General features: G+C 42.7%; 1 protein-coding gene and 1 long non-coding RNA gene across 5 annotated transcripts in view; one reads left to right on the forward strand and one right to left on the reverse strand.

Annotated features, from left to right (window-relative positions):
* The first annotated feature begins 376 nt into the window (after positions 1 to 376).
* Positions 377 to 1,919, forward strand: LOC119144934. The gene is made up of 2 exons (XR_005103254.1): positions 377 to 488; positions 1,007 to 1,919. It is a non-coding gene; the product is annotated as an uncharacterized LOC119144934 (long non-coding RNA).
* Positions 1,355 to 25,526, reverse strand: part of LEF1 (lymphoid enhancer binding factor 1) — a 70,770-nt gene continuing 46,598 nt past the window's right edge. The window contains exons 6-12 of one of the 4 annotated variants that reach the window (XM_037380876.1): positions 24,180 to 24,263; positions 22,169 to 22,291; positions 21,277 to 21,439; positions 18,564 to 18,671; positions 14,820 to 14,868; positions 14,129 to 14,169; positions 1,355 to 2,472 (exon numbers count right to left, since the gene is read on the reverse strand). In XM_037380876.1, coding sequence (XP_037236773.1) covers positions 14,135 to 14,169; positions 14,820 to 14,868; positions 18,564 to 18,671; positions 21,277 to 21,439; positions 22,169 to 22,291; positions 24,180 to 24,263 — 562 coding nt within the window. In that variant the 3' untranslated portion in view covers positions 1,355 to 2,472; positions 14,129 to 14,134. The remainder of the gene's footprint in view (positions 2,473 to 14,128; positions 14,170 to 14,819; positions 14,869 to 18,563; positions 18,672 to 21,276; positions 21,440 to 22,168; positions 22,292 to 24,179; positions 24,264 to 25,526) is intronic. The other 3 variants (XM_037380866.1, XM_037380893.1, XM_037380886.1) reach the window with 3 other exon arrangements.

The raw sequence follows: 25,526 nt of genomic DNA on the forward strand, positions 1-25,526 counted from the left end.
AAAACCAGACAGGTTTCCAGCAAAGGCTGGGATAACTGACTGGAATGGAAACACAGCCAAGTCTTGCAAAACTCCAGTATACAGTTGCTGTTCTCCTCTATGTCTTTTATCTTGCCATCTGAGCGCATTCCCTTGCCTGGTCACTTGTTTTGCTTTTTATTTTTTTTTGTTTGGTTGGTTTTTTTGGTTTGTTTTTTGTTGGGTTTTTTTTTTTAAGGTAATCATCAGTTGCTAGAAATAAATATTTTAAGAACTAATACACTGGTTACATTCTTACAATTGTGTGCAGCGCATGCTGGTTTAAAAGGAAGCTGTTTTATGACATTTTTAATTATGAAATTTCTTATGCAACAGAGTTTAAGGGTCAGTTATAAACACTCCAATAACTAGGCTTCCTTAGGCAGTAACTTACCTTTGTCATTTCTTGTAGTTCGAGCTTGACTCAGTCCGGTCTCGCACCAAACAGGATTGAGGAGCTAGAATACAAGGTACGCTGATTCGATGTACAGTTTGTAACATTTCTTTTGCAGTGGTGCTCACAAACCATTGGCTTAGTTTATCTATAGCTGGAGTGGGTTTTTTTTCCTTTTGAAGTCCTTTAGTAGAGGTCAGGCAACTGTGTCTGTTTTTCAGAGCTGTGGACTATCAGTCCCTGAACAAAAGGTGTCAGACAAGTTGCTGGTAGGGTTTGGGGCCTGAAAGACTCAACTGCCTGCGTTTCCAGTTTTGAAGCATGCAGAGGAGCTGCTTGCTATTGCAGGAACATCCCACTGGCACCACTGGCAGTAGGGAGGTCATGCCAGCTCTCTGGATCTGACACCATGAAACTGGGCCCTCCACAGCTGATGCTGCAGCCAGCTCTGGTCCCAGAGTGAAGGATAATTTATACAGCTATAAGAAATTTAACTGTAGGCTCCCACCCCTTGTGTGGGCACGAACTGCATCCAGAAAGAAGGGAATCCATATTCCTAATTATCAGCTTATAACCACTGCTGTGTTCACCAAGGTTTTAGTAGGAAACTGAAGACGGAGGGAGGCATCACAGACCCCGCTACTTTCATGTGGGCCAAACCTAACCGAGAAGCATAACAGAGCACCAAGCCTGCCCATTCCTTACTCCTGGTATGAAAACAAGAGACGACTTCTCTCTTTAGGAAGAAGAAGTAAGTCATCTTCCACAATGATGTGACTTCAGGTGAGCAAACAGACACGCTGCATTTCCTCTAAGAGAAGACTGAGCCACAAGCATTTAGCCTTAAATGTAACTGTGCCTTCCTGGGCTTGCTCCTACCTTTGAGGGATTCTGGTGCAAGCTAGCCTCATTATTTTTTTTAAGCCAGACAACTGACTTTAGTTTTATTACAAAGCTTTTATTAAAAAACAAATGCTCAGCACATTAACTCAAACTGGAATGACAAAAAAAAAAATCGGTTGACAGTATTTTTGGCAAAGGCTGTGCCTTACTATTTTAAAAAATGGGTACATCAATGCTCATTTCAACACTGGCATAAAATCCCACTAACAGGCTAACAAAAACAGATACAAATACAGAACAATTGAAGTAATAATTCAAGTGCTGGGCTTTTTACAAGGAGAAGGGGAATGGGTGAGAAGGAGAACTCACTGCAGTCAGATTTGCTGGATGTATTGCTATGTTTACAGAGTAGATGATGCAAGACTAAGGTGTCTACTGACCAGCTGATGTTGTTACATGTATTTAGTTCTATAGGACACTGTATTATATAGACTGAGAGGCCACTATTTGTTACAAATAGTTTAACAAAAAAGCCACCTTTTTTTCCATACAGGCTTTTCCTCTGGCAGAAAAAAAAAAAAAAAAAAGAAAACCCCCTTTTATTTAAAAAGTATTTCAGATTTCTGACACTTGTTTAAAAGCTCATACCTAGTAAAATATACACCAATGAAATTACAAACTAAAAGTTAAAATATAAAAGCATTCAAGTTTCTTAAAAAAGCTAAAACCAAAATTGATCCTGTCGCACCATTAAATAAAAAGAAGGTTGAGTGTGTCATCCTGGTCCAGGCAAATTCCATTCCTCGATGTGCTGTATGGGGCAGCTGTGGTCTACGTTATTCTGCTGGCTGAAGCAGGCAGAGACAGCCATGCTACTTTGTTTGCTGACTCGATATGGACACAGATGAGACGGGAGCTTAAGAGTGCAAGGCAGAGGTGGAGTGAAGACAAAAGCTGCTCTGCTGACCCAGGAGCTTATTTGCTCTATTTATATCAGGGCTGGACCTCGTGATAGTGAAGGATTTTGGCAGTGATTGTCTTTATGATTCAGTGTCTCTAGCAGTGACATCAGGGTGAATGACATCCTAGACAGACTCCTTGGGGGTGGTCTGTGTGGATGAAGGACACACCTAGGGTTTAACAAGCTTCCATCTCCAGAAGGGGTCCTGGTGTCGCCGCCTTTGCTTTGCAAGTTGAGAAAGCATTTCTTTTCCCACCTAGAGGGAGGGGGGAGGAGAGAGAGAGAGAGAGAATGTGTGTGATAAAGACTATATGAAGCCTTTATTATTTTTTTTTTAATCCTTCAAAGTAGCTGGTGATGGGTCACTGTAACTCTATGACACAACTGTGTTAACGGAATGTGCATCTGCAATATCAAACAAGTGCAGCGCATTGCTACTTGCTCTTGCTTGAAGTTTGCAAGAATATTTATGGAGAGTGCTTTAGACTAAACAGATGTCCACACCAACTAGAAAGGTGGGGTTTTAAGCTATTTAGACATTCAGCATATCACAGAAGTAATTCCCTTTTGTAGTGGATTTCATTTATCTACAACATTTGACCTAGATATCTGTTACAAAACTAAACATCCTCAGGCTTTGGTACTATGGTGGTTGAGGTCAATTAAACCTCCACTTCAGAGCCTCAAACTCTGCTCCCTGCAGAAATGAAGAAATGCTGTCTTCTGCAAGCAGCTGGGTAGAGGAATGTGGTGGGTGAGGCTTGTGTGAACACTGACCCTACCATGCGTCCACATGCCTAGGTAGGAATTGTTCTGCTCTTCAGCAGGGTAGGGAACACCTTCCTGTTGAGTAAGAGCCACAGGCTTCTTTCCTAGCCATAAAGTTCACTAGGATCTTGGAAGGATTTACATCCTTATAACTTGTGAAAAGGCCAACATTGCAAGCCTTGTAGGTACTGCTGATCCAGAGAGGAACAGTTCTTCATCACTAGGCCTCTGGGTTACATCAGCTGACTTACACAATTGCTAACTCAACCGTCACCCCTGCCCTTCTGACCCAGACAACTGGGTTCTAACAGGGACTCCACCCAAAGCCTGTCTAATGAGTCAGGCATTTTTCCACAGACGGACACATGCTCTCCAGTAACGGTCCCAGGATTATCAGTATCTCAAAAAAATCTGCATTAACCTCCAGGCCTCCAGGTACTACACAGCTGCCAAGCAAGTAGAGGGTTCAATGACCGGAGCTTTTCAGAATGACCAAAATTAGCACAGGAATGCAGTTCAGTGGAAAGAGTGAGTGAATTTTCACCAGAAGCAGCACAAAATGCTTAGTCACATGAAGAAGATACGCTGCCAGCACCTTGAATCAGCAAGGCAAGACAGAACAAGTTTATAAAGAAGTGGCTTAAACCACAAGTCAAACTTCTGTTAGAATAATCATAATAGATAGACTGCTTGAGCCTGTAAGAACCGAAAGCAGAATTAATCAGCAAGTATTACAGCAGCAGTATTTAAAGCAGGGCCGTTTATAACTGGGTACCCATGTCCCATCTGCTGCACCTTCCATGTAAGCCATGACAACACAGAGCATTCTGCCTGCACTGGTTGAGTACAGCTCCTGAATAAAGAGTTACACAGGCCAATATACTCTAGGGGAGAAAGCCTCCAAAACTGACTACGGACCCTTTGATTTTAGTGAGTGCAAGCCGAGGCCCCAGAATTTTACTAAACAAGCTGACGCCTCATCAGAGGCTGCCCACCTGGCCATTGTTTTAGTGGAAAGGGAAGCTGCGGACACTGAAGGAGTTCAACTGCAGACTAAGTACAGTAGAAAGGACAAGCACAGATTTATATCAGACTGGCTGGTATAGCTTTAATTTGAAGGATGCTCTTCCCTCTCCCAATTACCACCATTCCTGACACATAATGAATAATTGTCACCTGCTGCTGGTAGCCACAGAAGGACATACAAAGGCACTGCAGCCTCCTGAACAGCACAGCTGAAAGTCCACTGGAAAACCAGCGGTTTCAACAGAGGTGGTCTGTATTGACTAATTCAGTTCCTATTTCCTCATAAAACCAGCCCAAGTCCCAACTAAAAAAAGCCTTCTGAGCTTCCTGCCTTTTTTTTTTAAAATATATAAAGTAGCACAGTGCTCTGTAACACGTGCGGATCAAAGAGCTGTGAAGGCCTCTACCTTTCCAAGGAGCACGAAAGAGGCCAAGCAAACAGCAGAGGAACACTGGGGAGAGCACCCTGCAGCTTTATATTTATTTTGTGCCTTTTCATCCCGGATTTTCAAAGGTTTGGTCCAGGTTGCTCTTCCTGGGAAGGTTTTCCTCTCAGTCTTACATGAAAACATTCAGCTTCCTGTTGAGGAATGGCCTTGAGGCGCCAGGCCAGTAGTTCACAGCAGTCTGATACAAGCGCTGTGATTCAGAGCTACTCCCCATTAGCAGCCAGGAATGTCTACTCCACCGAAGGAAATGAAATGCTCTTCTGTTGAGATGGTTCCCTGCCTCCTCCCCCCTTCCCTTACCAGCAAGCTGTCTTTGAAGTCAGGAGGTTAAAATAACGGCCGTGGCCTTGCTCTGGCCCTCAGCGTTCTCAAGCAGCGGCCATGGCTGCTTTCTCAGCCCCTCGCTCCAGCAGGGACCCTGCGGAACCTACTGCAGCTCTGCAAGGGGACAGGCACGGTGAAGCCCCAAGTATTTTTATTTCTGAACAAATACTGCAGTACGGCAAATTACACAGTAGCTGCCCTGAAAACAGCATCTAGAACCCAGCCTCTCCCCAGCTGCACATTAAGGCTACATGCTGGAAATTGCTCCTGCTGCTGATAAACCAAGTCATACCTAAAAAATACAAGTGATGATGGTGTTGCCTTACAGATATAAAACAGGTCAAATCAGGATTCTTTTCAAGAAACCGCAGGCATGTGCTAAGGAGACTGAAGACTTCCCACATCTAAGGCTTCACTGGGGGGCTGTAGCTGAAGTCTCGCCAAGCGAGGCATGCCCTAGCAAAGCCCAATCCACAAGTGAAGTCGGTGCAATCAAAGACTGCAATTACAGCTCCCTGGCTGTGGTTAGGCTTCAAAGAAAGTGCTGCAAGTCACATTTTACATATGTGAAGTCTTGAGCCTGAGCCACAATAGGAGGCACTGTCTGTGCCATTTGCAGCATACGTCTGACTGCAGGAGGGAAGGGGGGTGGAGGGGGGGGGGTGGACTGAGTAGGGGGGAACACCTCCAGAAAGAAACAAATAAAATTCAACAATAATTCGGTGTAAAAGAAAAAGCCCTCCTACTGAAGTGATAAAACTGTATTTAAGGAATCACTACAGTAAAACCGAAGCCTCCTAACAAGCCTGGTCTTAGTGGCTGAGGGCAAGAACATCGCAGGGGGATGAGAATTCCTCCCCACACTTGGGAATGAGGTGGATGGAAGGGTGGGTCCGCAAGGGTCTTGTGCTCCTCCTCTAGGCCTTTAACTCATCTGCATTTTCTAGAACAAGGGAGAGGATTACACGCATTACAGAAGAAGTCAAGAGCGTCTGGTCAGTACAGGAGTAAGTACAGAGTAAAAGAGATAGCTAGCCCTTCACAGAAAGCAGGAGAAAGTGAAAGTTTTAAACCAGTGCCCTTTTTTCTACACCTTCCTCCACCATAGGTTGTTTTTATACAGTTGTAAGAAGAGACAAGACTACATATAACAGCAGTTATATGTATTTAAAAAAAAAAAAAAGTGAAGTCTCTAAACCTGGCTTTTAATCCAGTACTTCAAACGAACTCCAGGACCCGGCAGCTGAAACTGTCATTTCTTTTGAAGTCCAAAATAACATGTTCAAGTTACTGCCAGGGTTTATCCAATACTCCAGAAACTTGGGTATGCAAAACCAGGTCGTTATTTATCAGAAAGGTTCGTGCTGTTTGTGAAGCCCCTTTTTATTTTCTTTAGAGGCAGAGCTGGAGAGAGTTTGAGGCGCAACAGATAGATGCCGGCACTGCAGTCTGCTCCTCTTCCTGCCCAGCTGTGCCATGGTTTGTGGGTTAGCCTAAACCAGATCCTTGAAACGTTCAGGGCAAACAAAACAAACACTCCGCAACCTTTGTTGTTTCTAAAAAAAAAATAAATAAAACAAAAAACCCCAACAAAAACCCCATCATCTCCCAATAAAACCCCAATCGTTTTAGTAATCCAGTTTGCTGCAGGGTCCCACAAGCTGCTACAGCACATGGATGGAGAGAGCTACAGGAGACAGGAAAAAGCCCTCCCTGCAAGAGCTGGATACCAGCAGGCAGCAGAGGAAACCTTTTAAACTGCTTTTGTTGCCAAAGAACTTACATAAAATTGTACCCTAAAACTGTAACAGATACTGCTATGTTGAAGGTATGTCACGAGCAAGTTTTCCTGGAGTTTGGTGTGTGTCCGTCCCGTTCCCCCCCCCCCCCCCCCCCCCCCCCCCCCCCCGTTAGCCTCAGCCCATCGCTGGTAACTGTGAATCGAGACTCCGTAACAAATGACCCACTGGTGGTTCAGGTGTGCTGAACTATCTACCCCTGAAAATCTCTCTCCACTGATTACAGGTGGAGTCTGTCGTCCTAACTTCTGTCCTCTTAGTCTGGCCTAAGCTACATGGGTTAAGTGAGCAGCAGAAATACCTCCCCCGCCTCCCCCAGTCAGAGACCCCTTCCAGAGCAGGATGGTGTCAGCATGGGAAATGCCCAGGTATTTTAAGGCTCCCGCTTTGTGTGGCTTAAGTTAGTGATGCCAAAGCAGGTGTGGCTCTTATCAAAGGCCCCCAGTGTAGGCAGCATGAAACTAGAAGCTCTATCACTGTGCTACAATCTTCAGAATGATCCTACTGGAAGACCCAGGACATGCTTTTCCTGTTAAGGGTGGAAGAGGAGAGAGGTTCCATATTTGTAATAAAAACAACTACCTCTAGACAGCTGTCTCTAGCAGCTTGTTAAAGTGGAATAATATACTAAAAGTGATCTGCAAGGGAGGAAGAAATAGGCTTCTCCCCTTTTTGTATCTTTGTGGCATACAGTAAATATTCAGAAGACTATTTTTTTAATCATTTCTTCTATAGCCCAAGAGCTGTGAAGAAAGATGCATCAGTTCTAGGGGCACTGAAACTGCTGCTTCAGTTTTCACCTGCTGTAACACAAAAAGACTTGAGGTACTGGTAAAGTAGTAAGTGAAGATTCTTTCAAAAGAAAGAAATAACATAGGTAAATTTTCCTCTGTAGAACATCTTTTCTGCCACAATTAAACACAGGGTAGAATTTACACTGTACTCTTGAAAGACCATCTCAACATTTACATCTTCCAATACATCCATTCATTTAAATAGTTGCCTTCATGCAACCAAAGGTAAGTCAGATGTAACCTGAATACCTTCTTGAGCTTCATCAACTCTTCTACACACAGGCATCCGCAAAGCAACACTACCAGTGTAAGACAGCAGTATGCAGAAACCATGACAGAATTCAAACACATCAGCTTCACTTTGATGCAATTAATTTACCTCAGCAGAAAATCTCTACTGGTCTGAAACACACAAGCTCCTGTTATGTACCTCAAGAGACCCAACTATTCATCAAAACATGGTCTTGCCTAGTATCAAGGCAAATGCACACACCGTAAAACTAATTATATGTAGTTATTTTGGCAATTAACATTTTACTTTGTGCAATTTCATGTATCCTTGAGATGAAGGGTAGAGGGCTCTCAAAACTCCCGAGTTTAATTCTGATGCAACTTAATGAAGAAACATGTATCTTACTTTTGCAATGAGGAAGCGACTTCAGAAATTATCTGTCTCTGTTCAGTTGAGCCTCCTCAGTTCTCTTACCCCCTGACCTCACTCTACTGATGCCTGTGACAAGAACACAAATTCAGTGATACAGTCACTGGTACCATTTCCCTCAGTTGCATCTAACCCTGTTCACACGCTACGCCCCAGTGCCAGCGACACCTTCACAGCACAAATGCTTCCAACATTTGCTCCTGCCACTGGAACCAACAGCAGAAAGCTGGTGTCCTGAAAGGTCAGGCTAAAACCCATGCTAACTGGCTGCCAGTCTCATGTTTAACTGGCTAGACCGCGGTGCTTCAGCTGGCCCTGCTGTGAGCTTCCTTCCTTGTACAGCTTTCCAATCTGCACACTTTCAAAACTGTTTATACGGTAAGAGTCTTAACGAGTGGGTAAAGGATCAGAGACCTGAAAGATGACTTGCATAAAAAGTCTTAAAGTAGAAGATTAAGGAACTGACTAGTATGAGAGGGTTGGCTCTATTAGTAGTGACTTTTGCAACATCACATTTAGGCTTTTCGGTTCTGTTTTGTTGTTTTTGTCTTCAGGATGGCTAGTTTTGCATTCATGTGTATCAGAAAACCTCTTCAATCCAACAAAAATCTCTAAAAGTCAGAAACAAAAAGTGCTAGAGCTTGCTAAGCTTTGACAGAATTGCATTTGAATACAAGTCTGTTGAAATTAGAGGACAGATTTCACCCAAGCTTAGTCACCAGAAACAAATGAGAAACACTTTGACGATGTCATACCAACTTGCTTTCTAGCTGTTCAGAAATATGGTATCCATTTCTCATTTTAATTTTTTTTAATGTAAATATTCTAAAAAATGAAAATGCAATACAGGCCTGAGATGAACACTAAATGCTGAGGTTTTCTTCCAACTGAGAGTGAAACCACATTTCAAAATCTTATGTTTTCTTTATAAAACAGTTTGTTTCTACAGAATTTTTCTCACGACCTTAGAATTATCAATCTGGTGAGACTGAGTTTACTCAATCCACTAAAATATACCGTTTTCCTCCAGAGAAGAATGGCGCACCAGCCATCAACTCTCTGTCCCCACCCTATCCCACAGGAAAAGTTAGAACAATAGTCATCCCAGTGTTCCTTCATTCTAGCCCAAGCTGCCTACTGCTAACACCTCAGAAGTGAAACGATACGGGGTTGTTCTAATCCCTTGTAAATGTGGCCGAGTTCAAACTTGATTAGGCATCTCTAATTTTGCAGCAGCATCTGCAACTTTGAGCATCTCCGGCAAAATAAACATTCACCTACTGAATTACCTACTTCTGCCCTTTGTCAGTTTCAGTTTAAAACCTGAAATGCTGAAGGAGGACTTCACAGCTGACCACGCTGCACCCGTTTTGTAAAAAAATTTTCTTGTTTCTCTAACGCCGTATCTACGCTGTCGGTCTAGTTGAAAGTGTTCTGCGGCCTTTTTATTTAGAAAGCCTATGCTTGGCTCCTACCCTGACTTACCCTTATCCCTCCCATAGTCTCTTACTGCACCCGAGACAGCATTTATACCCTTCCTTCCTTCCCTCCTGCCCTTCACGAGGGTCCTGCGCCAAGCTGGTAAACGGGGAGCTCGCTCTGCCCCACCGCAGGGCTCCCAGCAGGTGTCAGTGCCCTGCTGTACCTGCTGCTCAGGCAGGAGGCGGCCGCCTCTTCGGCACCTTCGCTCCTCTGATGTTTTTCTTTAAGTCAGGGAGCCTGAAAGAGAGAGGAGGTTTTCTGTCTTTCACCCCAGCAAGATTAATGTCAGGTCAGAATTAAGTTGCAGGAGGGGATCTGTCTGAGGGCTGGACTCCTTGTCTTTGGAAATTACTGTGCCGATTTGAAAAGGGCCGAAGTTAACCGAAGTATTCAACGATATCAATGTTTCAATCCAGCAAATTCTCTCCTGTTCGTTCTGCCCCTCTTGCCTTGCCACCGTGCATAGGTAAAACAGGGAACAGGGAAACATGGGTCACGTAGGAAACAATTTTTAAAGCAAGCGGGGACACATCTCTGCACCACCACCACCCCCTTCCCCAAATTCTCACCCACGCTATCTTCTGCACAAATCCCCCAGAAGCTGTTTAAAGCTGCTGAGCAGACAAGGGGCATGGAAAGGGGTGGAGCATTTTCAGCTACTCCAGCAGCAACTTCAAGAGCACTGGACAACCCAGGCTGGAAAACATGTCCCTCAAAGCAAGGTACCACATCCTCTTTGCATCTCCTTTCTAGGATGCTGGCCAGAAACCCATGGTCAATCATGACCACAGTCATCAGACAGCCCTTTTCCACAGTATTCTGGCTGTAAATAGGTCCACTTCATAGTCTGCTTTCACAGCCTCACTCCATTTTATTTCCAGGTAATAAGGAAAAGATAACCCAGTCATAAATTGTTTATATTTAATATAAATTTGTTATAAATTTGTATAAATTTCTTATAGCACTATCCCAACAACACTTCTGCACCAAAATTTGGCTCTCATTTCCATATGGGAAGTTTGAAATATTACAGATAATTCGTTGTTTAAAGAGTGTTAATCTGATCCTTTTAAGTGCTTCTGATTGTAAATCAGTATTAGTCAAGTTTTCTCATTTTTGAAAGCTTTGCTAATCTAAATGCTAATTGTCATGGAATTTTTGAAAGCCACAAATACACTTCTCACAGGTTTTCAAATGTCTGTTAAGCTCCTCTGTCACTCTTTTTAGCCCCCGAAGATATGCCAAAACACAATGTTGAATTATGTAGCTTGTGAGGACTTCCCAGTTGCATCCTGCCACATGTCACAAATGGTGTGCCTTTTACAATTACTGTACGTAGCAAGTCATAAGTTAACTACTTCCATGTTATGGAACAATCAGGAGGATTTTTTGTAGTACCCTTCTACTTCCTTGCTGATTTGAGATGCTAAAAAGCAGCATTTTCCCCCCTCTACAAGTCAAGTTGGATAGGAAATGGGGAATCTCCATTTCCAACACAGAATTGCTCCCATTTACAAGTCTTCTAGAAGGCTGTGCTTAAAGTAACAAGAAAACACCCACCTTTCTGAAAGGTACTCAGCAATCTCTATGTTGTCCTTAATCTTGGCTTTCCTCATTTCCCCTTCCCTCCTGGCCTCTCCCAAACTCATTTTTAGCATTATCAGGTCTTATGCCACTCTCGGTTGATTTCAAAAGGAGAAAATAAACACGAGTTATTTCTTCAACAAATAAAAGTTATTTCAAACATCGGTGTTGGGCCATGTCAACTGAAAACAAAATCCTGCTTGGGGACAGTTCCACAACTCTTAAAGAATGGCAACATGCTTTGGAGTACCCCAGGATAATTTAGCAAAGATTGGAGCATCAGGTCGCAGTATTCCTAAAGCACTCTAATATTAAAATATTTTGCAAACCAGTCATTCAGCAGGCTGGAGGAGATCATGGAACTTGGCTAAATCCTAAGCAGTGAAGCTAGAAGAAACCTGCTGCTGCGTACAACCCTGGGAAGAGGGGCCACTTAACACTACCACCTTAACTTCACCGGTCAAATGATGTCCAAGCCAAAAACGCAGGTTTGGGGTCCACCTTAAAAATCAGTTATGAGCTAATTTAAGTGTTCATGGACAAAAAAAAACCCCCACAACCCAACAACAAACCCAACCATAAAAAAACCCCACACCCAAAACTTTCACAGTATCTTAAATCATTTCTGTTTTCGCGTCTCTTCCGTTACTTTCCTCTGAACATCCCACCACACAACCCTCCCACCATTTCATCCTTCTCACTTACATCACTGTAATTACAGCCCTGGCTGATCTCCTTTGTGCTGATCTCGAGATTCTTTCTTTGGTCTTGCCACCTACTCATTTCTGATTCTTCTCAGATAACAGAACGCTTGTCTCCTTCCCAGACCTCCCACCCTCCTTCCCCCTCTTCCTTGCACCATCCCTACGAGTAAGAAAGCTAGTGTTTTCCTGTCTTCAAGAGCTCTTTGCGGCACTCACTGAAAGGCATTCCCAAACTTATTATCTCCATCCAGTAAAGACTACAACAGCTCTGCTGTGGGCCTGGTAAGATATTACGCTTGTGGGCAAAACATTTGTTGGATTAGGCTTGCAAAGGGCAAGAGTCTTAACCTTCAGAAGTTTACTTTGAAGTCTGGCTGATTCAGGTTCCCTAAATCATTTTGTGCATTTACTTCCAGCTAGAGCACATCTGTACGTCTGCAGTGGGGAGCTTTCCCTCGGCACACGATGTTTAGTGAGGCTGCCTACATGCACGTATATGGAGTCAACAGCACACTCCCTCTCCAGAGGAAGAAGATACCTACTGTCCTCATACTCCGTCATACAAATTGCGTGAGGACAGAGACAGCTATTGCCAACAGTTTCCACACTGTTGCAAAGCTTAAGGGGAAGAAAGGCAGGGGTGTAGAGATAAAAGGGAAAGAGAGAAAACCCACATACTCAGAACATTAATCCTTTACTATGGAAATGCAGAGAAGCTCCAACAAAACAGTTCAGTGTAGGCAAGGCACTCATCCTTAGATTGTAAGGCATCCAACAAACCAAATATCCCTCAGTTTTCAAACCGTCACTTGAACTTGAGTTGTATTCCGATCCCAATCAAGTGCTCTAAGTCAATTCAGATAAAATTATGCATGTTCTGCTTACTAGGTTCTGTGTTAACTTGAGAGGGAAAAAAACAGTAATCATGGACCTGGGCAACTAAGCTGAAATACCAATTCTAAAACTCAACGTTAAAACACTTGCTTTTATTTTTTTTTTTAATAATAGATATAATACTTACAGCAGTCACTGTAACTAATGATACTTTACAGCTACATTTGTTGTGTAGGCTAAAGAACCCAAATACTGCAATCCACATTTAAAATCAGCATTACTCAGGCACATTGCGAAGGGCAAGACTGTCTGCTTGCCTGAAAACCTTTTGCTTATCAGGAAGAAACAAAAGAGCATGCATTTTGCCTTTTCATGTTAAAAAAAACCAAAACAAACAAAACCAACAACGAACAACCCAAAGTCTTAGATCCAACAGAGTTTAGACTAACCAGGACAATGGCATAACTACAGGCTGATGACTGCCACACTGCACAGAGCAAACTCAGATTTGGCTTCCTCTGGCTGCAAGTCCAAGCAGAGCAGAGGGCCAAAGGAGGCCAGGCTGCTTTGCTGACCACTCTGAGTGCCAAGGCGATCACACGACCAAACGAGGCAGAGGGAGAGGCGATAAAGAGACAGTTTTTGTTACAATGTATAGGTGTCTTTAGAACGTAGGAGGGGGGTTTGCATGGTTGCTGGAATTCTCATGGATCTCCTGAGAGCAGTCTGGGTTAATTAAGACAGTGTAGAACAACTACTGTATCAAATGAATACCATTCCTACTAGAAAATGTATTGCAGTGAGAAGAAGAGAAGGCCCAGCCTTCCAACACCAACACTGAGAAATTAGGATCTCACTGTGGTCTGTGTGCACTCAGAAGCAGACTAGATGTTGTTACTGGATATGTGGGATCACTAGTCATTCCATCTTTAGTGCAGATGATATGATAAAAGAAAAAACACACAATGGAAATATAACAACAAAACCAACCCGTACCACACATGAAATACCACTGTACAGTTGAGAAATTCTGGATACAACTATACAGCCCCATCTTTTAGCAGATTTTTTGTTAGTATACAGGTGAATACATTTTTAAAAAGTGTACCCAGCCAGCCAGCATCTAAAAGATGTCAGCACATAAAACGTACTCTGAAGCCAGCATCTAACCTGCTCTTATGAACTGTGACAGTCTGCTGGCTGGGAGGGTTTGCACTGCTTAATAAACCCATCCCTGTGCTTCACAGGCAGACTTGCAGCGAGTCAGTGAGGTATGGTCAATTTGAAAATATTAAGGTTGAGAAGTGAAATGGTGAACACCTAATAGATAGCCGGTATAAAAACCATCAGTAGTCAAAGTAACATTAGCTTTGGGATATGATAACTTCTGCAATTTTTGCTAAATTCATATTATTGCATAAAATTTATAAGAAAGCTTATTTTACAATTCAGTTTTATCATCAGGAAAGCTTTAGAGATGTTCTTACCATGCTTCAGATGTAGGCAGCTGTCATTCTGGGGCCTGTACCTGTAGAAGATTGTTTTCCTTTAACAAATTTCTTTACAGACTTTTTCCACATTCCAAATAAGTTTGTTTGCTACAATATTACATGGATTTTTTGGTGTGTTTTTGGTTTAGTAGTTTGGGTTTTTTATGGTTCTTATACCAGCCATTTTTATTGTGGAAAACAGGGTGCTTCTTTGTATATATTTTACAGGCAAAGAGGAGACCTCACTGATGCTTTTAGCCAACCTACTAGGCAGCTGTTAGTGTACACAGAAACACAAAATACAGCAATAAAAATACAGTGGCTACAAAAAGGTCAGTGTAAAGTTTCTCGTGTCCAATAATCCCACAGTATTTGAGAACAGTTAAATCTAAGGATGATACAGCGCTGGCTGAGGAGAAAAGCAAAAGGTAAAGCAGGACAGTGACTGCAGCAATGCAGAAGTTCAGCCAAAGATGTTGATGCCATCAGGACTGCGGCACATCAAGGCATAAGGGAAAGGAGACACGTATTGTGTGCACTTTCACAAGCTTGGATTCAAAGTGAAGTATCTTAAAACATCCATCAGAAGCAAGTGTTAGAGAAAAGCATGTAAAAATTAAATAGCACAAGCCCTGGTTTCTAAAATACACCTGAGGTGAATGGTAAGTAAGAGTTGGCCATGGCCTACCTGATGCTGATTCCTGCAACTTTTCTCTCTTCCTCTTCTTTTTCTTCCCCTAAAAAACAGGAAATTTCACCATACCATTGCATGTGTAGAGCTTTTCTTGGTCACTCCCCCACCACACAGCATAGAAACGAAAGCCATTTGGACACTGAGAAAGCATTTAGGAAAAAACCCAATTGGTTTCAGGGTAGCTAAAACCTTTTCTAACCCACTTGCAACTGTTTCAGTGGTAACAAGGTTTGCCCTCAACATCTATGGAGAAATATGCACGAGCAATACACATTTTTATATCCACATGGAATTACAATTTCTGGCAGTTTTTCAACTAACCCTGGCAGCCGCAAGCATCTAAAAGACTTCTCACGCTTAATAATCTGATGACACATATGTTGATATCATAATTTATGGCTCTTACAAGAGCTCTTCACACATTCAGATACTTACACTGTCATACATGGCAACAGCAGACAGGGTGTTGAAAGTACCCAGGATGACCATGACTTGCCCCCAGGGTGCACACCAGCCAACTAAAACTGTTCTGATAACGCTGGTACCTTAACAAAAGCCAAGTCTCATATGGCTGTGCCTGGTCTGGAGAACGTGCTGTACAATAAGCAAATAGCAGGCTGCAGTACAGCAGAGCACCCTTAACGCGACCAAGGTGCAGGGCAGAAGAGGACGTCTGGCAGCTGTCTGCCTTGGACACCACACTGGCACCAGCATGCCAGCACAGGCTCATTGCGCCAACCCACACACACAACCTTCTCCCGCACCCCCATCTATGGAAAAGGCCAGAGCTCCTCATTCACACAGTCTTTCAGGAAACAAAAGGTCAGTTTATACCCACAATTTTAAACCTCGGTCATTTTGCATCGCCCTAATTACTGCTTTGATATTCCTCCATATGACTTCTCTTTATTGTCCTACATTGTCAGTCAAAACTTTTTTTCTTGTATGTTTGGGGGGAAAAAAAAAAAAAAAAAAGGCATATCTGTTTATATTTTAAAGAAGCCTTCAAGGTGCCAGGACAGGCTCTAACAGATGAGCTCTAGCAAAGGCGAACCTTGGTGCAGACGCTGTAAGCGGGACTGCAGCCTGCTGTCCATCCTTCTGCCCGCAGCCAGGGGCCACCCCACACACACAGCTGGCAGCCACCAACACATGTCCTGGTACAGACCGTGCCACGCACAGTGGCCACAGACTGGAAGGGCTGAGGTGGAGGGGCACATCGTGCCATAAGCTAGCTCTGAAGGTGACAGGACGGAAAGCAAGTGATGCGAGAAACCACCTCAAACCACCGCAGTGCTCACGGATGGACAGCAAGCAAGGGCTCCAAATACAGGCTACACTGAAGCTACAGCAGATGAATTTGTCTCCAGCCCGCTGACAGTCTGGGTCTGCCCAACTCAGGCTGACAGCAGGGCTGGGCAATGCCTTGTGAGCGAGCTCCCGAAGATGGGACCAAGGCTAGAAGTTGGAAAGCAGATTTCAAGGGCTCTTGGAAACTCGCAGTGATATGCTTTAGGCACCGAGGCAATACTTCTTTACAGAGGAAAGTGCATTAGCGCAGATGTTAACATGCAAAAATCACAGGAGGAAAACTATGGTTTATTCTCTATGGCAGGCTGACTTCAAGTGCTAAAACATTCTGAAAGCTGATCTGAGATCCATCTATGAGATACCAGAAGCAGAGGAGCAGAAGGAAAAGGCTGGGCTGGAAACTAATTGTCAGCATTGCCAAATGAAGCAGTTTCTGACAACTCCAGCACACAGACATCACCACATTATGAAGACACTGTGCTTCTCATGACTACCACACAACTTTGCAGAACTGCTTTGGATGTCATTAATAAAAAAGCACACAGATATTGTCAATAGTTGCATAGCAATGCTTAACATTTTCTTGACATTTCTGAAATCCTGCATAACCAGGCAAACTAAAATACAAGAATTAAAACCAAGTAGTACATATTTTTAATTGTACTGTTTTATGAAATTCAGCCACATGAAATGGAAGTCACTTCCAACTCTCAAAATACTGAAGTAATATCTGTGCTAAATAAGCAGTCAAAAAATGAAATTGTATCCAAGTTAAAAAAAATGAAGAGAAAAAAGAAAGAAAGAAAAAAAAAAAAAAAAAGGGTTATATATACCTGAAAAGGTTTCACTGATACATCTACTATGATCACCTTCTCACCTCCACTGCAACAAACGTGTGCACTCCTGGCAAGGCAGGGAGAAGGACTGCGAGAGGAAGCTACCAGAGTTCTCCCTTGTAACATACAGGACTGGAGTACATCGCAGCTATACTTCCATACAGGATGTAGGTTGGAAGCACACTGAAGAAAGAAATCATACATGCCACCTTACACACTCCCGATGTCTATCAAGGCTTTTAAGAATCTGCAGGTCCACTGCATGTGCTGTATGGCAGTAGGCTGTGGGCAAAACATGTCAAGTGCCCAAAGTCAACATGAGCAATCATCGCAGGACAATCTTGAAGGCTGACGTCCAGTAAGCATGAACTGACAAGGCTCCAAAGTGGTTTGATTTTCCAGCAAGTAAGTTCAAGACAATCGAAATCCCATCATTTTCAGGAGCGTATCACTAAGGCCCTATTTGCTTCCAGGTATATTTCAAGACAGCTCTGTTGACACGGTCCGGTTACTGGAAATAAACCCTATCTGCGTAAGGTCATGACAACTCATCTACGAGAAAAGATGACTGTAAGACAGGCAGAAACAAGCTGCTAGGGCTTACAGTAGCGTCTGTGCTTACAAAACCGGGCATGGCTGTCAGCGAGACCAAGGCATTTGCTTCAAAAGACAATCACATAGTTTCTGTGTCAATACCTTCTGTGCCAGTTTCTACAGTTTCTGTTAATACTGTATTTAGGTACCTCAATCTTTGATGTCCACAAGACATTACCAAAGTAGAAAAATACGACTGTCCACCTAATGCAGATGAAAAACTGAGCCAGATATAGCATGTACACCTCCTATCACAGTAAATAATGCCACAGCTGACGGGGGGACAGAAGGGACCCCAGATCTCAGACTAGGATCAGTCTTTCAGGATGCTGCTTGTTAGTTTCATAACATAACATAGGACTAAACTGACACCTCATCGCACAGCTTGCACTGCACAATTATGCCATTGTGCTTACAGTGTGCTATTAACACTTGTTTGATATTTAATTATAAAGTAAGAGTAATTTTAAGAAAATTTAGTAGCTTCACTGAATGGTATAAAAGCAGAATCTGTCAGGAAGTTTACTTATACAAATTTTGCAGGCCTTATTTCAGAGATGGACCATTCTGTATTACTTTCAGCTAAAGTTCAGTCTGCATTAAGACCCCTGGGCTTTCAGTTCTCTTTCAAGAGAGACATCCCTTTTTTGCTCAGGTCTAAAGAAGATTTCTGGATAGCAAGTGATCCAATAGAAGATTATGGAAAAATCACAGCTGTACAGTAAAACATATGCTTTCAGACAGTACGGGTCATTGCCTTAGAAAAAACCTCAGTTTTCATCTTTTCCTCTGAAAAACTGTGACTTCCATAAGCAGCATGTCAACTACAACAAGAACATCTCAAGTTTTCTGGATGAGTGAAGTACAAACAAATAAGGCTAATGTTTTATGTTTGTCCCTCCATCCAAAACTTTCCACAAATTAAAAAGAAGAAAATAAAAAGAAGTTAGGTAAAGGAAGTTAGTTTTTAAAAAAAGCCTTCAAGTGAGTGACTTACATAGTTGTCTCTTGCAGACCAGCCTGGATAAAGCTGCATGTGTAGCTGCCTTTCTTTACGAGCTAGTTCATAATATTTTGCTTGTTCTTCACGGGAGAGAGCATGCCACTGCAAACAAAATAAACATAGCATTAGACTAGGACATAACTCATACCTAGGCAACAGATGACACGAGCAAGTGTTCTTGTGACTTTGATTCAGTCCTTCCCCACTGCAAAAATGAAATTCATTAGCAATTACAAGCACCCGTGTTTTTTAACCAACTTTCAGGCATTCGTCAGCTCTGCAACTGCCAAGTGCCTTGAGCAAGACAAAAATCATTTATGGAAACAGGGCTCACCAAATAACCTGCTCACAGAACCATGCTCTCCTCACACTACTTAAAAAAAAAAAAGCCAACACAAAATCCCCAATCCAACAAAAAACCCCACCGTTTAGCTCCTGACAAAACAGAAAGGTTTTGTGCTGCTTTTGAAGGGCAGCAAGCTCCCCACCACAGAAAGGTTTGCTGCCTTGGTTTTAAGCAGCATCTACACACAGGTTTCAATGCCGATGCAGAGGGCTTTCTGGGTGTCAGCAGGCTCCTGTTCCAAGATCAACTTCTTAAGTACTGAGCTTCAAGGTACCTGCTTTCTGATTTCTTTTTGTTACAACAGAAGAAAATGGCAACAGCAAAAAGTTTCTAAGAGACAGAAACCACAGAACTGTAGTCTTCCAAATTACATGAGTTGACCTGTGTAGTCAAGTAGGGATAAACTTACTGCTTTTACGTAGTTTAAAAAAAAAAACAACAACACAACCTGAAACAAAAAAAAACCCTTCACATCTGCACATTTGAAAAGGCACCAGCTACATCAGTATCTAATCATTTTGGTCTTGTTGAAACACCTATCGTAGACCTGAACCAAGAAGAGTACATGCCTTTTGTTTTGAATCAGATTCCACTGCTGCAGCATTAGATGCATCTTCTTGTTTGACTCTGCCAATATGCATGGGGGGGAGAACTTATTAAAAAAAAAGCCACATGAAATCATTAAGAGACTCATGCAAGAATAATTTACAGAACTAGGATTTCAGATCAGATCACGTTTGTTTGATTTAATATGTCGGTTTGTTACATGTCAGAAGACGTGAACTAAAGCACTTGTCTGTCTGGACTTGGCAAGTTCGATGTGTTACTGAGAACACAGCAGTTCAGCCTATTTGCAATTTTCAGACTCCACACGTGCATTCCAAAACTGGAAGGCAGTGAACATTATGCAGTGGCATCACAGAGCCCAGCAGTGTGCGAAGCGTTAGCTCTTGAAAACAGAGGTAGTTCTTGTTACAGAGTGACACAGGGTATAGTAAACAGTGACCAGGAGGACTGAAGACAAAACATTTGACAATAATTAATCTCCAAGCAATTATACTGGATAACTTAGACATGGTTTGTACCACAGTAAAAATGAAATTTGAGGTACTTTCACAGAGAACAGTAACTTGAAAGGAAGACTCCAAGATGTGGAAAAAGCAGGTAAGAGGCACTGAGGCTTGATTCATTACCAAAACAGAGATAAGCAAGCCACTGCCCTCATTCAAGCCAAGAAAACAGGGGTGACATACTAAGCAACTGAGATCGATTACTGAGGGAGTGAGAATGAAAAAACGATCCTAGAGACCTGGATGAAAGAATGGAAAAGGCAAGCACTGAGATGTCCTTAGAGAGAAGGTAACAAGAACATCAGAGACAAGGCAGAAGGCTGCAGGAACCAGGAACCAGGACAAGTACCAACAGATGTATGCTCTGTTTGAGAGGGTTGGGTGGGGTGAGGGTCTTCAGATTGTAACAGAGAAGGAGCAGTTACGGTCATGTACTGATTTCCCACTTAAAAGCACAGGATTTCCAGAGAGTTGCAGTGTCTCTCAATACTGCCTTAGTCAGTGGTCAAGAAGGGGGATTCGAATACTCCCTACTCAAACTCTGACTGATACAAAAGTTGCCCCTGTTCTCATTTCTGGGACAGTCAAGGGCAAAATGAGCATCTACCTCTGCTGCCTTCCCTTGGAAGAACAACACTGACCATGAACATGAAGTTTGTCATTCTGGGTTGGTGTGCATCTCTTTTTGTTTCAGAGCACGGAAAGAACAAAATATGCCTACAGTGCTGCAGAAGGAAATGGCCTCAGCAAGGCTCGGGGACCATCAGTACTTGGCTGGTGACTTCCAAGACATTCAAAACTTGACTGAACAACCCCCTGAACAACCTGATGTTACTGGGCCTGCTTTGAGCAGCTGCTGGACTAGATGACCTTGCACAGATGCCTCTCAGCCTACATGACTCTACAACTGGACCACATTACATTCACTTTTGAGTTCCACCTCTGCTGGTGTCCAGTGTTCATCTTTGAATGATTCCCTCCTGCTCTGATGGATGGCAGTGTATGGAAGGACCCAGAAGGTGATTTGAATGCACTTCCATGTGTGAATGAGGATATTTCATGCCTGAGGTGCTGACACCACAAGTGGAACAGACACGAATTTGATGATGTTGCTAATGCTGAAAAAGGAAAATGAAGATACTGCTTTTAGTTGCGTGCTTTATCTTATATAGCTAATTTGATAGCTGCACATTAGTTAGCACCTCAAGCAGAAAGTCAGCCATCACACCCAACTCAAAGGAAACACAAATTAGCAGCACACGTGAGTACACACACACCCTCCTGTACATACCCTTCTGCCAAGAATCTGGTTGATAGCTGCGCTTTCTTTCAGAGTACACTCTGCTACAACGTTCGCTCTCATTTCTTTCATGTACAACATGAAAGCATTCAGAGGTTTCTTAATATGAGGTCTTTTTGGCTCTTGTTCTTTTCTCTGTTCGTGCTGAGGCTTCCTAAAACGTGGTGGGGGAAAGGGAAAGGAGGGGAAAAAAAAAGCATCCATTTACCTTCAGCCTAAAAAAAAAACCAATGGAAAATTACCAACCTGTGGTTACAGTAACACTTAAGTAGTAAGAATGAGAATTTCAGCGGTCATGTCCCATTCACTTTCATATCTTTTCAGAGAACTGACTTAATTTAACACTCAGGGAGGATGTCAGGTTGACAGTCTCTAGCAAATAACATTTGATCTGTGAATCTACACCAAACTGATCACTTCTCTCAATTCTTTTTGAAAGGCCACCCATAGTACCCTAAAAGACCACTGCTACAGACAGGAGGATAGCTCCTCATCCGCTTCTTTCTTAAGCCTTATTGCTTAGTATGGCAAAAGGCTGCTTTTTACTAGTAAATTTTGCAGTTAAGATCTTTTCCAGCAGAAGGTTGTGAGTTCACACTCAAGCAACATTCACAGGTAGACAGGTCCATGATTATGTCTGAATCAAAATGACTGTTGCTGATAGCTAACAAGTGCTGGACTGGAATGAAAAATGGCTTCACGTCTCATTATTCTTCCCAAATAGTGCCCCACATCTCCCATTTCAGTTATAGGAGAAGAGTTAAAATTCAAGAGAGTTCATGAAAGGCACCTTTTTTTATTTTAACATCTTCGACTCTTCTTCAGATAGAGTTAGTTCTCAAACTTTTATAAAATAAGGGCTAGCGCAGAAAGGCAGACTCACACATGCATTAGCTCACTGTCGTTGTGCGGATGTTCTTGTTTTACTTGAGGTGTTACAATAGCTGGGTGAGGGATTCCAGTTGTGTGAGGGCCTGGAGGACCAGGAATCATGTGATGTGAAAACCTAAAAGAGAAAACAAAGGAAGGTCTGTAACCCTATTGCAGACAGGCATCAAACACATATGACAGCAGTGGGATGCCCCAGGAATGTCAACACTACAAGAATGTAAATGCTACAGAGCTTGCAATGGAAGACAATTCTTTAAGAGTGCATGAAAACCATTTGGCTAAGATTTGTGCATTGTAGCCCATTTATTCAAGAAAAACAAACACACAAAAAAATCAGTCAACATTTTGGTTGTAAAGAAGTTCTTTTATTACCTTTCAGGCAAACAGTTTTAGCAATGCAAACAAGAAATGTTTAATGGTTGTACTATTGCACTGACTAGCAATAAAAATACACATTTCTTAACCAAAAACTGTATTTTCACACCAAGATAGAAACATTCTTAAACTATCCACCACCAGCGAATGCAAAGGAGGGAACTGCCATGCAGAAACAAATAAAATAAAAGAAGAAGAGTATTTTCAAGAAGTCCCTGATGGCTCTCTAGGGAATCTCTTACTTTTCAAGGTACTTAAGCTAAAAGATTTTAACGTCACTTCACCTGAACTCACTATCGTTCCCTCAAATGCTTAAAATAAAAATACATTTTAAAAATCCTGCATCCTGGAAGAAGGGGTGGGGGTGGGGGGGTGGAGAGAGCGACTTCCAAATAAAGCTTCCTTTCATTCGTACAAGAAGGAAAATGGAGAAGAAAACCGAAGTACCACTAACTCAATCATCCAACCCTATGAACCCAGGTCATCCCCAAGGATAGCTGAAACAGATCTTGAAGGTGCTGAGCACTGCAAGCTCAAGCACAGCAGAAAACCTGCATGCCTTATTTTGAACTGGCAGGAAGTACCATTAACACGAAAAGCAAGCTCACGCCCCAAAGGGTTGCTGAATGAGTGCTGGTTAAGGAACGGCATCCAGCCTCCCCTTTCTCCATTCCCTAGCCCCCTTGCCCTTCTCCTTCATGCCATCAAAATAAAGCAAACATGAAGCCCTGTAACGAAATCAAGTAATTTTGTTACGGAGAAAGAATGGGTTTTCTTCGCAGTCACCCTGACAGGCACATGCTTATCATTCCCCTGTAAAGAAGTGAAGGGACAGTGATAATCCAAAGGAGTCCACACAAATAGAAGCCAGAGGACCCACCACTTATCAAGTGGCCTGTCTTAAATCCCCGTGCAAGAGGATGTGTCTTCTACAGGTCACACAAAACACCAACCAAGAATGGTATATTGCAACCTTGTGTACACAAAGCACAGGATGCAGAAGCTGTCTTTAGAGTGCAAAAGCAGAGGAGAGGAGGTCTGGAGTGTGTCATGGCCAGGTCTCAATTAGCATTGCTTGCTTGCACTTAGACATAAAGACACAGTGCCTGATTCACACACCAGTACAAATACACTGTGCTGGCATCCCCTGCCATTAGTGGCTCTGGGCTATAAAATACCTACTTGCGAGCAAGTTTCCACACAGAGTGATACCTAAATGATTCAAGACTAATTACTAAGACTTTGAAATTAGGACTAGAGAACACAGACTACAGTGACAATCCACCTGGTTGCATACTTGCATGAGCAAAACCCAAGGATGCACACTATACGTTGCATCTAGAAATGAACTAATGACTCATTTCAGATGAAACAGCTCAATTAATTGTTGACAATTCACCGGTGCTCCTAATTGCAATACTCCAGAGACTGCCAAGAAAATGCTGAATGAGACCAGTGTGGGATCCAGGCAAACTGTATATACACAAATAAGTTAAATAAAAATGTATGCATAAGGTTTTAGCTGACTGAAAAGCAAGCAAAGGCAGACCAAGATGCAAGCAGAAGACCAACTTGCCCTCTAATGCCAACAGTTACTCCCCAGTCAGTCATTCACCTCCTACACCTACCTGGACATGGAAGGGTCGACTGAGAGTGAGGATGGATAGGGCTGCCTGAATCCACTCGAGATGGGATATACAGGCTGACCTTGCCTGAGGTCACAGAAGAAAGGAACCCATCAATCATATGATACGGTATTCAATAGTTACTCTAGAGTTACAAGCACTTGATGGGAACTCAGTACTAGTCACAAATAAATAGTAACAGGTAAAACTTTCAAGAGTTCTGCTGTATTAAAAACTAACAAATACTTGAACACTTTGGGCTTTCTCCCTTGCTATTAAAGATTCCCAATCTGGCTCTACACCCAGGAGAAAAGCCAAAACAAACAGCCTTCCTCCCCCAGAGCACATGTGCACGCACGTGCGCACACACACACACACACATGCACACTCCTCCATCTCTGTCCCACTCTCACCTAGTTTCAAAAGCACTGGTATCAGATTTGGTTAACCAGCTCTTAGGAAAGAGGCATCTTATTCCAAATAGTTCTATCGTAGATCAGCACAAAACCAGATTGTGAATTATTAAGCTAGAAAACCTTTTGAACGGTTTTATTAAATCTTTGAAAGCTTAGGACGGACTCTTTCCATTTGCATCTTCTATAGTGAGATACAAGTGGCCAGCTTTTCTAAAAAAGTAGAAGTTTATTTGATAAAAAAACCCCAAACCACAGCCACCTAAAAGCCCACAGAAACACAAGGCCATCTTAACTATACTTAAAGATCAAACTTTGCAATCCAGTAAAAGAAGCTTGGGTGAAATTCTTACCTCCTTTATACTCCCATAGATACAGAGTATTTTGTTAGCAGCCTGTCATTTGAACTCTAGTTTTTAATCATCATGATTACATTTTGGTTACTTTCAGTTACCAACGGTTCAGGTTGCAACTATGATGAACACCCTGAAGTAGCACGCTACGGTAACGCAAACAAATACCGGTTCTGCCCCAATACCTGAACCAGCCCAGAAAGACCACCACATGCATCAAGCCTATTCACTGACTGACTGACTGACAGATCAGCTTTCAGAGGGGTGAAAAAAGGGATATTGGTGTTCGTAAGGTTCAGGATAGAGGTTTCACACCTGGTGTATGTTACTGGAAATCAGCAGTGCTTGGGGCGGGGAGGTGGAGGAAGTCTCAGCAGCGCTACTGCACAGAAGGCAGCTGGATGATAGCATAAGGGATGGCTGGGCATGTCCCACTGTTGGTGAGTGCCACTGAACACATCCCCAAGCCTTTTAAGACCAGATCTAGTCTCTCCCTTTCTTTTTTTTTGCTCTTCCTTCCCCCCCAGCCTCTGCATCTAGAAACCATTCAGAAGAAATGATTAACCACATCTGGAAAATGCATG

The sequence above is a fragment of the Falco rusticolus genome, chromosome 1 (assembly GCF_015220075.1).
Source record: "Falco rusticolus isolate bFalRus1 chromosome 1, bFalRus1.pri, whole genome shotgun sequence".
NCBI lineage: Eukaryota > Metazoa > Chordata > Aves > Falconiformes > Falconidae > Falco > Falco rusticolus.